This window comes from Eretmochelys imbricata, chromosome 1 (assembly GCF_965152235.1).
Source record: "Eretmochelys imbricata isolate rEreImb1 chromosome 1, rEreImb1.hap1, whole genome shotgun sequence".
NCBI classification, from domain to species: Eukaryota; Metazoa; Chordata; order Testudines; family Cheloniidae; genus Eretmochelys; species Eretmochelys imbricata.
Window position 1 is genome coordinate 237,203,384 of NC_135572.1, and position 15,935 is coordinate 237,219,318.

The following is a 15,935-nucleotide window of genomic DNA, read 5'->3' on the forward strand; positions in this document are numbered from 1 at the left end:
TTTTGTTTTTGGATCTGAACATGGCCAGTTCAATGCATAACTGTCTCTGTGTGTATGTACATTGGTCATTTGTGTGCATAACTTGGGGAGTGCAAATAAAACCATACAATTGAATGTGCTTGTCTTTAATGTTCTGGGCTGCATATACCAGGAAAGGATGGGTAACTGAGGAAATAAGGGGGTTCTTACATGCAGGAGCAGAGATGTTGTGGTATAGCATCATGGTTAGGTTATAAAGGCAATTTAGGGAGAGACACTCCAGGAACTAGCTTTGTGCTTGTTTCTCTCTCTTGGGTGTGTTTTGCTTTTATTTGATTTCATTTTACATGATTTTCAGAAGTGAGCAACCTGGATGGAGCACTGGAAGAGGTGGGTGACTTCAGCAGGACATTCCTATTAGACTAGAGGAGAAGAGTGATCAGAGAAGAAAAGTTTACAATAATAAAGGCAGAAGATGGCTGTGGTGCTAGTAACAGTTTTGGTATTGGGGTTGAAGAGGGGTGGATGTGTTTTAGTAGTGGTGTTGAGGAAAAAAGAGACCCGAGATTCTTTCTTCAGAGAAGACACATCTATTAATTCTTAGCAGCCCTTTGTAAAGGTTCTCCCACTGTTCTTAGCTAAGTATGTCAGTCTTAGAATGTTCTTTAGAGCTCTCTTTAGCCTTGATTACACACTTTCTAATACAAATTTCCCAAAGGTTACTGAGAGTTATTGCTAACATCAGGGTAGCACAGGGAGCCCATATATGGACAAGGGATAACATTTTCAAAAGCATTCCAAGTGACTTAAGAGCCTAAATCCAATTTTCAAAAGTGACTTAGGCACTTTCAATGAGATTTAGGCTCCTAAGTGCCAAAGTCACTTTTAAAAATTGAATTTAGGCTTCTAAGTCATTCAGGGTGACTGAATTCACTTCACTGCAGTGTAAGCCCAAGTTAGTGGGCCTCTAGTCAGCGACCCTGCGTTAAAGAACCCAGAGCTTGAACATCTACGCTGATTGTCAATCACAGGTTAAGAATTTTCTAACCTGGGTTCAAACCCATTGCTCTGACGTCCACACTGCGGTACACAGATTTGAATCCAACCAACCATATGCCAAACTTCCTGGCATTCTCCAGAAATGTTGCCACTCTAGCCCTTTGATCATGATGCAGTGAAGGAAAACTTGAGTGTTCACCCTGCACGCTAGAGGAATTTTGAACAGCCTGCCAACCAGTGGTGGATTAATGATTTTGCTGCCCCGAGGCCCTGAAATAATTGCCGCCCCCGCCAGCAGCTCCCCGCCCCAGCTCAGCTCTGCTCCACCTCCGCCTCCTCCCCTGAGTGCACCACTGGTTCCTGCTTCTCCCCGCTCCCTGCCAGTGCTTGTGCGCAAAACAGGTTCGCGAAGGAGGGGGGAAAAGGGGGAAATGCGGCTTGCTCAGGAGAGGAAGCGGGGCCGGGGCGGGGATTTGGGGAAGGGGACCAATAGGAGCAGGGAGGGGGCAGGAAAGGGGGGTGGGGAAGGGGTGGAGGCCGCGAACCGGCGCCGGGGGAAGCAGGCTCTGGCTGCTATTATAAATTTGCCGCCCCTGCAATTTTGCCGCCCTAGGCCTAGGCCTTCTTGGCCTAGGCGTTAATACACCGCTGTTGCCAACACAGCCACCCAAGCAATCATTTTGGTCTGTGTGCTGCCAGCAACATGGAGCAGGCGCCATTTGAAGAACTTTTCTTCCTTGCACTTTCACTCCTGTGCCAGGAAACAGGCAGACCTTCTGTGAGATGCTGGTGGACATTGCAGTAGAATTTTCTGACCAGCTGAAGGCACCTGACAGAGCTAATGATGGAGCATGAGGAGGAGGACACAGTCATAGCAAACTTGAACTGGCTGATGCTGCTCATGACAGTCATTGCAGCCACTGATGCCCTCTACACAGACCGGTGCTTCTGGAGCAGGGCCACAAGCACAGTCTGGTGGGACCACATCATCTTGCAGACCTGAGGTGACCAGCAGGGGGTCCAGAACTTTCTCATGAAGAAAGCTACATTTCAGGAGCTTGGTGGGCGGTTTATCCTGACCCTCCAATGTAAAGACGCACATATGAAGGCAGCCTTGCCAGCCCAGAAGCGGGTTGCCATAACCATCTGGAAGCTGACCACCCCAGACTGCTACAAGTCCATTGACAAGCAGTTTGGGATTGGAAAGTTGACTGTGGATAAAGTGGTGGCAGAGGTTTCTAAGGCAATCAGGTTTACCCCGAAGTGACCAGCATAACTGATATTCTTGAAGTAATTGCTGGCTTTGAGAGAATGGTGTTTCCTTACTATGGGGGTGCTATTGATGGGACTCATGTCTATAGTTTGCTGTCCTCAATGAGCACATGGGTACATAAACCACAAAGAGCACTTCCCCATGAGTACATAAACCACAAAGAGCACTTCCCATTGTTATGCAGGCCCTCAGGAACCACAGAGGCAGATTTATGAATGTCAGAATGGACTGTACTGGAAAAGTTCTTGATGCCAGAGTTTTTCACCGAGTGGGAGTCTACTTTCAGAGAGAGGCTGAGATACTATTCCCATCAAATGACATTGTCATGAATGGAGTTACTGTCCTCACCATGATTCTGGGGGGACCTCGCACTCCTCCTTTTGCCTTGGCTTATGAAACCGTACCCTGATATCAGAGGCCCTGGCAAAGGAAGGTTTAATTACACTCTCAGCAGGTGTAGAACGGTTGCCGAATGTGCATTGAAATCCCATTGGAGCATTAGTACTAGCACTACGGGTGCAGGGGATGCCGCAGCACTCCCTAGCTTGAAGTGGTTTCCCTCACGTACAGGGTTTACAGTCTGGTTCAATGGCTCTCAGCACCCCTGCACTGGAGAGGTCTACAAACCCATTTGGATTCCAGTGTCATCAATGCTGTGCACATTACTAGGGCTTGCTGTGCTCTTCACAATCTTTGTGAAGCCAGAGGTGAGCCATTTCCCCCTGAATGGACCTATGAGGGACTGCCAAACTTGTACACTTCGTCAGAAAGTGCACCGACCACAGCTGGAGCTGGATGCAACAGAGCAAGAGAAGTCAGGGATGCTTTGTGCTCCCACACAATGGGCTAGCATGACTCAATGGAAGAGGGAGAATAGTACCTTTATGAATGTGATTGTGGAGGAGGAGGGGTTGACTTCTTGAGGAGGGAGTTGATTGCCATGCAATGTATTTATGAAAGACCTGACCAAATGCAGAGAGGGGTGTTTGGGTGACAGTACAGACTGATATAAGGAAGTGATGAAAGTATGGATTAATGTAGCTAACTGTATTGAGGAATGGTATTTGCATACTAATTACCAGCTGTCCCTGATCATGTTTACCTTTATTGTGTGAAATACACACATTGTGTGATCTGGTGCAGTGATAGCAATAAACTTTCTTGATAAAATAAAAAGCTTTATGTATAAACACGTATTAGAAAAGTACAATATTCACCCACTGCCAGGCAGGCCAGCTGCCAGTACCACACCAACACACCAGTAACAACAAACCCTTAGAAAAGCACATGAACGAGGGCAAACAATGAAACCATGTACAAGACAGAAACCCTCTAGTGTTTCATGTCCCTTGACCCCCTGTACGCTTTTCTCTTCCTTCCATGTTTGCTATGCACTTGGCACCGCGGGATGGGGTGGAGGCATCCACAGTGGAGGGGGTCAAAATGGAGGACTGCATGAGGTTCAGTGGCCCTGCCCAGCCACTCATAGGCCCTGATTGCATGGGCCACCCAGCCATGGAGTTGTCCAAGCTGTTTCTGAACTGCATCACAAGATACCGCAGAGGGTATTCAGGGCATGGTGTGGGTGAAGCAGGAGTTAGTACATTTGCAGTCATTGGTGGTAGCAGCCGCCCCCACAGTTTTCTGCTGCCCTCTGTCCTCTTCCCTTAGCTGCTGTTCCTGTTCCAAGAACTGTGAAGCAAGTGCCTATTCTCCTGCTGAATCCCTGTCCTCAAGCAGCCAGCCCGAGGCTTGCCTCTCGCCATGCCTTTCCTCTACTCATAAGTCCCTCTGTCTTTGGTACTGGACCAGCTTGTTGGCCCTCTCCAGAACTTCAACCATAAGTTCCCCATGGCAACCCTTCCCCTTGGAATGGCTTGGGAAGGAACATTGTCCCAGGCTTCTGCTGCAGTGTGGTTGAGCTGTGGAAGAGCTTCTGCCAGTGGAGTTCGAATGGCCTGGAACAGAACAAGGCACAGAGGGTTATTGTCTACATATCCCAGTGCGGGAGCACAGAAATATTAAAATGGAGCCAGAAACCTACCAGGCTACAGGGCGCTTCTGTCCCTTCCATCTCTGTTGCTAGTTCCGTGGCAGGCTGTTCCTCAGTGCAGGGGTAGGGCATGAAAAAGCTTCTCCAAGTATGGCCCAGAATGTCCTCCAGCTGCTTCTGCAGCAAAGCTCTCCACTTCAGTGGCTGCTCTCGGTGCCTGCTGCTGGTTCCCATCAGTCCTCATGCTAAATTCTGGGGCAAATGGGTCACCATCCCAGCTGACTAAGTCATTGTGCACTGCTGTTGACTCCATGCTTGGGGCAGTACTCAGCACCAAGTCAAACTCCTCATAAAATGGGCACAATATCAGCGAGTTGCCCAAGATGTGGTTCTGGTCCCTGGTTTTCCAGTATTTGGTCTTGAGCCACTTAATCCACTCCCTCAACTAATCACTGGGTCCAGTAAATTTCCAACTCAGTAAGACTCTTCACTGGTGTGCATGGTCATTCCTGGTACTCTTACTAAAATCCACTGTTTTAATTCTGGCCTCACACCAGAGAGTAAACAAAATCTGGCTGTGCTCCTGTGACCATGAAGCAGCGCACTTTGCAAAGGACTACTTCTGGTCAGTGTCCATTGCAAACACACCATGTTCTCCAAAAGTGTGTTTGCAGCTTAGCGGTCAGAATAAAATGGAAAGGCTAACTGCTGATTCAATGAGCTGCTGCACTACAACAAGGGAGGTTGCTTCCATTTCCCTGGAGTCATTTGGCAATTCTTGGGATAGAGAGGACAAAGGAAGTTGGCCCATGGGGTTGTGGGATACTTTTGATGAACTTCCAGGACCTAAGTGTGGGGGTGCTGCATCTACACTGTAAAGCAATAGGGCTTAAACCCCGGATCCCGGCTTGACTCAGGCTTGAACCTCCCACTCTCACAGGGTGCTAGGTCCTTGGGTCCAAGCACAAGTCTGAGAGATTTGTCTATAGACAGAAAGCGGGGGTTGGACTCAAACCCAGGCTCAGACTCAGGCTTATGTTGCAGTGTAGACTTACCCTTAGGTACTTTTGAAAGTGTTACACTAGACTCCTGTGGATAGTGCCATATTTAATACCATGTCAAGTTAAACCTGGTGACAGCATCAACTGGATTTGCTCTGTTTTTTGTCTATGTTCGGGCTCTCAACAGTTGAGTCTCTGTGTAGCTGAACTTGTTTTAGCAACAATGGGAAACTTTCTAACTATTTCCCTAGCGTAGTCAAAGCTGTAGATTCCACCTCTGAGTTGAATTATAGTCAACCTTGCTAACACAAAACATTTTAAGAATAGCTTCCATTTCATCAGAGGTTAGTTATTCGTATTTGCCCATTTTGATAAATTAACACAATATATACAGTGATGTCCAGAATTCTGGAACTTTCCCAAATACCTAGGTTACACTTCAAGTTTTTGAATTGAAACATGTGGATATCAAAATTATTTTAGAGGTGGTATTTCAACATAAGGGACAAAATGGGCTACTGTACTTTTAGGATAAAGTCACAGCTCCTAAAATACCCATAGTTTGCTTTACAACTTCAGATATCTTTTTAGGTTTCTTAAATATGGCACTCAATATTGATTTCAGTTCACTACTGTTTTGACAATACCAAAAATCGGTAGACTCCAAATTTGAATGTCATCATGAATAGTTTCTCCTGTATTAGGATTGTATATTCTTATAGCAAGTGCAAGTTAGCATTGTGGACAGAACTTCCCTGAACCCTTATTTAAGTTAATGATAAAGGCAAATTCCAGTGGGGGTGGGGGGAAGGAGGAAGCGGGAGCATTTGGATCAGCTCCAGAGTGTGAACTGTGTAAAAAGCATGGTGGGAAAGCCACTTGCCTATCCCTGGCTAGCTAGCTAGAATGAAGTCCAGTGCAATGACAATGTAGTCCTAAGTGAGTTCATTGAGATTCAGGACATTTCCCATCACTTGGGGGGTTTTGCCTTTGGTTTTGTTTCCATTTTTGTGTGTCTCTGTGCTTCATGGCTTTAACCAGGGCTGGGACTGGAAAAACAAAAAGAACAGCTGTTTTTCTCCTGTTCCACTCTGGCCAAAATGAGGAAGCAGTGGAAATCAAGCAAGTCTATTCAAATGAGATTTCTAGCCTGACTTCTTTGACCAAAGAGGTTCTCATGCAGGTTTTGGATAATCGGACATTGGGGAGCTCAGTAGCTTTGTGCTCCCCTGAGGTGGTGTCATGTAAGGTCAATGGTTGGAGAGTAATAGTTACAATATGAAAATGATGGGCTAGCTTCTGCTCTCAGTTATGCTGGTATAATTCCACTGAAATCAATGGTGTTACTTCAGAATAAACAAGGTGCCACAAGGATTCCTCGTTGTTTTTGCTGATACAGACTAACACGACTACCACTCTGAAACTAATGTAATGTAGATTCTAATAGAGGAGCCCACAAATTCACATCAGCCAGCCATTTTTGTTCAGTTATCTCCTATGCAACCTCAGTGGTCGCTAGCAATATACTTATCGCTAAACCTGCAATACCGGCCCTTACTATGATGACGATGTCTTTGCATTGAAGCAGTGTTACCGGTTTTGCTCTCTAATGTGGCTAGCATTTTACTTGCAACACAAAACCTATCAATGCCTCTCTCATAGGAGGCATATATGAATTAAAAACTGGGCTGCACAAATCTTTTTGTTAAGAAAGCCAATTCCACCCAAAACTTGCGTGGTTCATTCAAAGTGCAAATTTTGTTGAAAAGTTTGCCCAAGTTCTCAAGCTTCTTGAGATAGCTTAGATCAGTTTTTTTGTGTGTGTGTGCAACCCCTCAAATCTTCCCTCAGGTGCCAGTGAGAGATTTTTTTTGTCTTGACATAAAACAAGCAAAATGCTTATTCTTAGATCCATAGATTTTAAGCCCAGAAGGTCTGTTATGATCATTTAGTCTGATCTCCTGTATAAAAGAGGCTATGTAGGTCATCCAGTAATTCCTGCATCTAGCTCAACAATTTATGGATGGATTGAAGTTGTATGCCTACCCCTCGGGATATACAGAAGTCTTCTAGGGGATACTCAACTCATCTATATCAGTGTTTCTCAACCTGGGGATTGCGACCCCCCAGGAAGGTTGTGGGACAGGTTTAGGGGGTTCACAATTGCAGAGTCGGCATTCGGGGGTGGCAAACAGGGCAATTGCTGAGGGCCTCACACCACAGGGGGCCCGACAAAGCTAAGTTACAATCTTCAGCCTTGGGCAGTGGGGCTTGGGCTTCAGATAAGGCTCACAAGTGAAAAACAGGCTCAGGTATCACACTGAAATGTAAGTACCATATAATTATAAAATAAATCAATTGGAATATATTGTAAAAATGAGAATGTAAGCAATTTTTCAGTAATAGTGTGCTGTGACACTTTTGTATTTTTATGTCTGATTTTGTAAGCAAGTATTTTTTAAGTGAGGTGAAACTTGGCATATGCAAGACAAATCAGATTCCTGAAAGGGGTACAGTAGTCTGGAAAGGTTGAGAACCACTGGATTAAAACATATCTCTGTTTCACTTGTTTTGCTTTGTGTTGTTGGGTTCATCTGGAAAGGGATCACAATGTTATCAAAGCCTGACAAGCTAAGGATGGCTGAAATTCCAGAATCAACAGATTGAACTAACTGTATAGTTATCACAGAAAAAAGCCACATATTGGCCTTATAGGTGGAATAAGACTTGAGCTAAGAGAAGGTAAAGTAAGCTGTATACAGGGAGCACTTTGACTACTACAGTAGATACAATGAAAAATATACAGGTTTCATATAACTGACCATGCTCCTAGTTCGAGTTCCTGGTATATTCCACTCACTAAAGAATCATTGCTCTACCTAATCACATTTAATACCCTACTTGGCCACTGCAGTTGCTTAGGACTTTTGTTTATGAATAAACTTCCTGGGCACTGTTTATTCCAAGTGCATCAACCAGCTATTTGGGGACACAGGATGGAGTGGTTATAATGATGATGATTCTCATTACTGATCTGTTGGCATTTCTCAAAGCACAGTCAGAGACCAAAATGAGCCTGATCGCTATACTTTGCTGCCTTTGTTCAAGTTTTCAGAAAATGATTTAAATTCACCGGTCTTTCTCCCTTGGTGTTTTACCTACAGTTCTGGAGATATAAATTTCTATCCTCCAGCATGGTGAATTCCATTGAATAACAGTGAGTCCCTGAAAAAGACACTCCCTATCTTCAAAATGGGTAGAATTTATGGCTCCAGTACTAATTTTATATAGTTCTTCTTGTACATGGAAGTGAAATAGTCCTCTAACCTGTTGGTAGAACTGAATAGTGTCACTTGAACTCCTTGAGAGAAGAAGGCAAAAAAAAAGATCTGTTCTCTCTGTTAATTTTTCTAGTTTAGCTGTCTATGGAACCATATTAGCTTTATTAATAATGTAATACAAATAAATAAAACCTAGAATGGGACCTAAGTAGCGTGCATGCATACAGTAACAGAAAGATCCTATCCAAATAGCTTAGACTCAAAATATACAAGACAGACAAAGGATGGGGGAAAGGAAGTACTATTATACCCAATTTAGAGAAGGGGAACTGAAGCACAGGGATTAAATGACTTGCCCGAGGTCATGCAGGAAGTCTGTGGCAGAACCAGGAATGGAACCCACATCCCCTGAGTCCCTGTACAGTGTTTTGACCCCAGGACCATCCCCCCTTCTTACTATAAATTCAAAATAACAGAGCACTTCAAAATGGCGGTTCAGTTCACATGGAATCTCAACCCCAGTTTTGGTAGATAGGGCACTTAATATTGAATTAATGCCATAAAATAGTACTGTGTGGTAGTGTAATATGTATGGAGATTCATAAAGTGTCTTTGCTGGGCAAATTCCAGCTTTCCCACCTAAATTCATCCCTGTGCTGTTCAGTTTCTGAGGGAATATAATTATTCCTCAAGCCCCTCCTAAAAAGTGTTCTCATGAAACAGAATGGCTGCTACATTGCACCCACAAGATGGCTGAAATTCAGTCCTAGCCAATCCCTTACATATACATTCCATAATGCACTATGAGATCTCAGTTGGGTAAAAGATGTAACATAAATGTATGATATAATATTCATATATGTATATTCAATGTTACATATTTAGCAGGGAGAATATTTCTGTATGCTGACACCCATAATCCATGTTAAACAGAATTCTTGGTTATCTTTTAATGAAAATTGCCTTTTCCCTCCTGTGTTTTAGACATTGACGAGTGTGAAAATGACTTCTACAATGGGGGTTGTGTCCATGAGTGCATCAACATTCCAGGCAACTACAGGTGTACATGCTATGATGGGTTCATGTTGGCTCATGACGGTCACAACTGTCTTGGTAAGTAATTACTGTCATGAAGATGAGTGACTCAGTTTGTGCATTTTACATGTTAAGTTGTGGTTAGCAAGCCATATTTTCTCTCTGAGTTCTGTAGTCAGGCATATATTATCAGTTAAGACCTGATCCAAATCCCACTGAAATAGACTGGAATCTTTCCATTGAGTCCAATGGGCTTTGGAGTAAGCCCTTAATATGTTCATTGAGCCTGAGAATGACAAGCTTTGCTTCTCCTAGCCCTCAATCCATTCAAATCTAATTTGTCCATCCCTAATATATATTCAAAAAGCCACTGCCACACACTTACGCTGAATGTTATTTTTTTCTTCAGAAAAGTTACCTGTCTTCATTTTCCTCCCTTTTTTTAGAGAACTCTCCCTCTCTGTTGCCTCCAACTCCTACCATTCGAGCACTAGGCAACCCATTGTCATATGTTTTAAAGTTTTCAATGCAGTAGCAGGGTATCAGTATGTGGTGTACATTAGCAGGACCACGTGACTGGCCTTTCATGTGATTTTAAAAAAATGAAACTCCTAGGGGACTAGAAGAATTAATAATAATTAAGCAATACTATTACTGGTAAACACTTGGCCAGAGACTAATCCAGTTCTTGACTATCAAAGCTACAAGTCTGGTGAGAGTACAGGATTCCTGGGGTGTAGAACGGTGCAATGTTACAATTATAACTATAGGTTTCAGAGTAACAGCCATGTTAGTCTGTATTTGCAAAAAGAAAAGGAGTACTTGTGGCACCTTAGAGACTAACCAATTTATTTGAGCATAAGCTTTCGTGAGCTACAGCTCACTTCATCGGATGCATACTGTGGAAACTGCAGAAGACATTATATACACAGAGACCATGAAACAATACCTCCTCCCACCCCACTCTCCTGCTGGTAATAGCTTATCTAAAGTGATCACTCTCCTTACAATGTGTATGATAATCAAGTTGGGCCATTTCCAGCACAAATCCAGGTTTTCTCACCCTCCGCCCCCCCCTCCACACACACACAAACTCACTCTCCTGCTGGTAATAGCCCATCCAAAGTGACTATAACTATGTTACCAGTGTTTAAATTGGAGACTGGCATAAGCTGCCAGGTGTGTATGCAGGTTCACATCTGGATTTCAAACACCCCAAGGTTCAGGGGTGTTTGGATCCAAGATTTTGGTTCAGACCCATTTCTGATTTTCAAACAGGTTTGGGAACGAAGATGTATATTCCTATATTCTGTAAATTAAAGACATGTACATATGACATTTAGTGCCATTACATACATTTATAACTCCTACTGTAAGTCCCTCATCCCTACCTTCATGATAGGTCTTTGTGCTGAATCCTAGCGTCCATGCTTACTCCTTCCATTCAGTTGTGCATGTACAAGTACATGTGCACATACGTGTACAATCGGCAATAGACTGAGTTGTTCAAAAATCCCAGGCACAAATTCCAGTGACCAGTGTTTTGACACAGACGAAACATCATTATGGGGTAGTATGTGTAAAATCGTATGGTAGGTAGTAGGCACTGACTGGTACAGCTGACATTTTAGGCTGGTTAAAGCTGAAAACTCTGCTTACGTAGTGAAAATTGGGAGATCAGGTAATGAATAACAAATAATATTGTCCAGTAGTGTCACTCAGCACTCGGTGAGGCTGTGGAACAACTAGAATTTTGGGGTAGGTGTTCCTTCATATTGCAGCTCATATATTTCCCACATTGCTCATTTTCACACTGGAGTGATATTTGTTCAGATGGGTTGTACATCCAGCCTATTAACAGCTTTTTGACTTGAGCTTCCAAATTTTGTCTGTCATAAAAACAAACAGAAATTTAAAAGGCTCTGAACAGACTAATGTATAAATATAGCGCTAGACTTTCCCTCCATTCCTCACAGTATTCTAAAAGTCTGTCAGTAAATTTAGGTTAAAGCTTTCTGGGCCAGATCATGCCCTCCTGGATTAATATGTTTCAAATAGAGATGGTCAAATTAATAATTATATGAGAACATGGGTGTTTCGTCTATAAAAAACTATTCATACTAATGTTCATGAATATCTAATAAAACAGGACACAAACCATGTTCAAATAGCACAATCAGTTGGCATTCAAATGAATGTGTGTGGAAATGTGTATGTGATTATTGATTTTTTTTTTTTGGTTTGTTTGTTTTGCAGTTTTCGACCAGTTTTATTTTCAGCTCAATTTCTGAGTGATCTTCTCGATGGTGGGGGCTGGGCGTGGTGTGCTAACAAACAGAAGACAAGGGGCATGAACTGATAAACACACATTCATTTGATCTGTGGGGTTTATCTGAAGGTCTCCATCAATCCATACAGTTACTGTTACCTTGTCCTGGGATCATGGCTCTCCCTTGCCTGAGCCAAAACCCCCATCTGGAGGGTCTTCAGAGCACAGAACGGAACTCTGTTGACTGTGCAGATGTTCAAATTTCTGGTGGTTTTCTCAATTGACTTTAGGTCAGCCACATGTTTTGGAGGGCATGACCCACAATAATATAGAACACTGTGCTGAAACTCATGGAGTTTCTTAGAGTAGCTTCACGCCTCCTATGAGAGGGCATGGTCCTCCCCAACATATTATTCAAGTATTGACCTAAGATTTACCAAGAGTCTCCTGCAGATTTGTCATGTTCAGTTGCTGTCCCCCCGATCATGCTCCATTTTGTGAATTGGTACTCTTCATCCCAATCAAAAGCCTCTGCAAAGCTGACTGCACAGAGAAGATTCAGTGAACTATGGAGGAGAGGGAATAATACTATGTGGGCTCCTCAGGATAGATATTTAGGACACTGGATTAAGATTAAGTCTTCATCCTTTTGGGGCCACGTAGCTAGGACAGGATATGTTCCTTGGAATGCATATTGAAAAATTGGGGTTGGTGGATGATTGCTGGTGTGTGGCAATAAAATAACTGATCTTATATTTTCACAATGAAAAGGAAATTAGGGGAACAGTCTCCCCTTTCCACCTTTTAAAATTTTAAACGAATTTACAGACGTTGAAATTTGCCCAATAGTGAGCCCTGGAGATGGAAGTCTTCAGTCCAGACAGTAGCAGTGCAAGACCCTTGCCATGCCGTGGGATCATACTTTAACCTGTGGATGACATGTCATGGATGACACTTTTTGGGAAGTGCCTGTGTCCCTTAGAAACTGGACATCAGTCATCAAAAGGGGAACGTTCTTGTCTTTTTATATACAGGGTAGGTTATGCATAACTTCCCGTAAGCTGAGATGAGTGTACATGCCTTTAACTATTGAGTGACATTGTTGGCTGTCTTAATATTAGTAGCTGAGATTATGAGCACTTAAATCCCGGACAAACTGAGCTACAACAAACTCATTTGCATTTGCACAAGTGAAACTGAGGTTTCCATCACTTTTTGGAAATTTTGGCCTGGGCTAACTTTGGCTATTTGCTGCCAAAGAAAAGAGATTTTTCCTTTCTTTTCTAATGGAGAAATTCAACCCTGGAATAAATAAGAGTTGTGTGTGTCCCTTTTCCTCCACACATACATCCCTTCCTTTCAAAAACCACCTCTTGTTCTTGTGGATAACAGGAAAAACCAGTAATGTTTCATTAAAATTGTACAAAATAGTTTCTCACCAGTGAACAAACTGTTTTGCTGATATTTTTTCAGCTTTATGTACAAGTGATATTTCCAGCAAATCTCAAAGCCAAAGGATAGCCAGTCTGGGACTATATCATGTCTTTTATACATATCTCCATGTCGCTTCTGGAAAAGCCATATAGTGCTTGATCAGGATGAAATAAATAAGGTTCTATAGAAACTAAACAGGATTCTAAATCCTGTAGAATTCAACATGCAATGATTTCCGTTCTATAGAATTTGTAAACCATCCTATAGAATTTAATAGAGTGATATTGCTACTATAAAATTCCATAGGTTGGTTTAAACATGGCCTCTTCTTTCTGTATTTAATTCAATAGGACCCTTCCATAAGAGTTTCACTGACATCACTAGAAGTTATATGCTTGGATACAAGGCAGAGGTCACCCTATTGTAGTTCATTTGCTCTTAAATTTTTAATGAGACTTATCGACAGTGATGCCGTAAGCTACACATGTGACTGTGTAGCACTCTTGGGATTACACTTGACTTCTCTAGAATTCCACTGACCAGAGGATATAATCCAGTCACAGTTGAGAAGAAAGCTATATCATAACCCGCACATCTCTTGCTTCATGCAAAATTTTGAACCATCCCTACTTGTCAAGGTTCACATTCCTTTCTAAGCCTCCACTGCATGTCTTTGCAGTATAGTCAGTGTAGAAAAATGATCACAATCTTCTTCAGATGCAGCCAAAGATGGAGTTTTCTCAATTAATTAGACAAGATGAGGTTGATGGGTTAAGTGTTTTCTCCTGTGTTCGTATTTAAACATTTTCTCTTTCTTTCTAATGAAGTGAACTTTTTTTTTTTTGGATGAGATTTCTTGGCTACAAATTTATACTGGAAAATATCCAAATCTGTCCTCTGGGGAGTTCAACTCACTCTCTATTTGACACTTTTATTGAGGAATTTCTCAAATATAATGTGAAATGACACCATGGGGAATTCAAACTATGATGAGATCCTTGTCTTGCTAAAAATAACTGCTTTTAGTATTGAAATCACTTGAAGTAGCAGTAGTTCTTTTTGGATATTATTATTCTAAATTCTGTTCAGTGGATACAAGGCTAATGTTTAGGCTCTTGCAATAAGATTTCTTGATTCTTCATTTGAAACCAGTAATGAAATATGCTTTCTGCTTCCATTTATGAAGTACTGCTCTTTTTTCTTAAAAGCAATTAGCTCACTTCTCCAGATGTTATTTTCAGTTTTATTTTCCCCCATTGATTTATTGATAAATTAATTTTATTTCGTGTCCTTCATAGTTTTAACCATACTGTCACTTTCAGTTATTCTTTTTCCTCTAGCCGAGGCCCTGAAATAATTGATCATCCTTTTGACTGATGCCTAATAGCCACAATAGATATAAATCATCCATAGTAGATATACATTTTAAGATTAAATTCTGTTTTTTAATATGCAGAGTGCTCCAGTAACATCGATAGGAGATGTCAGCATGAGCTTCAATGGGTGGGATTTATCCCTTAAAAACTATTTATTCAGAATATGATCTCAGGCCCAGTTCAGCAAAGCAACTAAAGATATTCTTAATGCCCATTATCAGCAGTGGGACTTACAGTTAAGCACCAGATTAATTGTTTTGCTGAAGGGATAGACTTAAGTGTGAACTTAAATGCTTTGCTGAATTAGGTCCCTAGAATCATATTCTGAAAGATGATGGACCTGTATGGGTAGAATTTAGCACTTAATTTATTTATATATTTTGATTAGAAAATTTGCTGATTTCTTTGGGGAATTGTATTGTCTGATGGATCACTCTGCTGGTAGCTCTGTGGATAAAACAGTTATATACCATCAGACTGGTGCCTAGACACCTCTATCTTTGCATGAGCTCTTGCCATGATTTCAATTATTTAAGCATGGGGGGAGGTGGCTAAAGCACTGGTGCTGTAAGGCTTCTTCCATTTCAGACTAAGGTGCAACATGGGTGTGGGGAGGTTTGTATTTCTATGCTGCTGCTGTTATAGAGACTTTAGAATTTGTTGTTACTTTCTGTCATGTCTATGTCTGTGAGTTCTGAGTAGCATCCAGGATGATAAATCGAGAATGACTTGAATCTAGCAGGGAAGAGAGAGAGTTTCTTGCTTTTCAGTCTAATCCCGGCTCTGTCACTGTTTTGCTCTGTGGTTTCCAATCTATAAAATTGGGTTAATAATATTTAGCCACCTACCTCACTGGAATGTTGTATGAATGGGAGGAAGAAAGCATGGTCTGCTCCTAGTAATGGTCTTCTAGGAAAATGTCTGTGCTCATTTTATATCTCATACCAATCTTTCGTAGCACTGACAAAGAGGTTTGTTGACTCATTTACAGTGCCCTGCTGGGGCTGGATGAGGTGGTACTATTGTAGTCCAGATCTTGCATCTGAGAAATTCCAGATAGTGATAAGCAATTTCCCTATCTCCTCGGGGACCCTCAACCTTAGGCCACTCAGGGCTGGCCTTACCATGAGGCGAACTGAGGTGGCCGCCTCAGGTGCCAGACTGGGGGGGGGGAGGGGGACGGGGGCGTGCCACTAGGACCCAGAGTATAGAAAATTGTGTCTGCTGCTGGTGCATATGTATTTTCTCTGCGCTAGATGCACAGAGATGGTGGAGTGCTGTGCTGGAGGAAGGAG

General features: G+C 42.4%; 1 protein-coding gene across 1 annotated transcript in view; it reads left to right on the plus strand.

The window, feature by feature from the left end:
* SCUBE1 (signal peptide, CUB domain and EGF like domain containing 1) overlaps window positions 1-15,935 on the plus strand; it is a 298,416-nt gene that overhangs the window by 39,022 nt on the left and 243,459 nt on the right. The window contains exon 3 of the mRNA XM_077807450.1: window positions 9,511-9,639. Coding sequence (XP_077663576.1) covers window positions 9,511-9,639 — 129 coding nt within the window. The remainder of the gene's footprint in view (window positions 1-9,510; window positions 9,640-15,935) is intronic.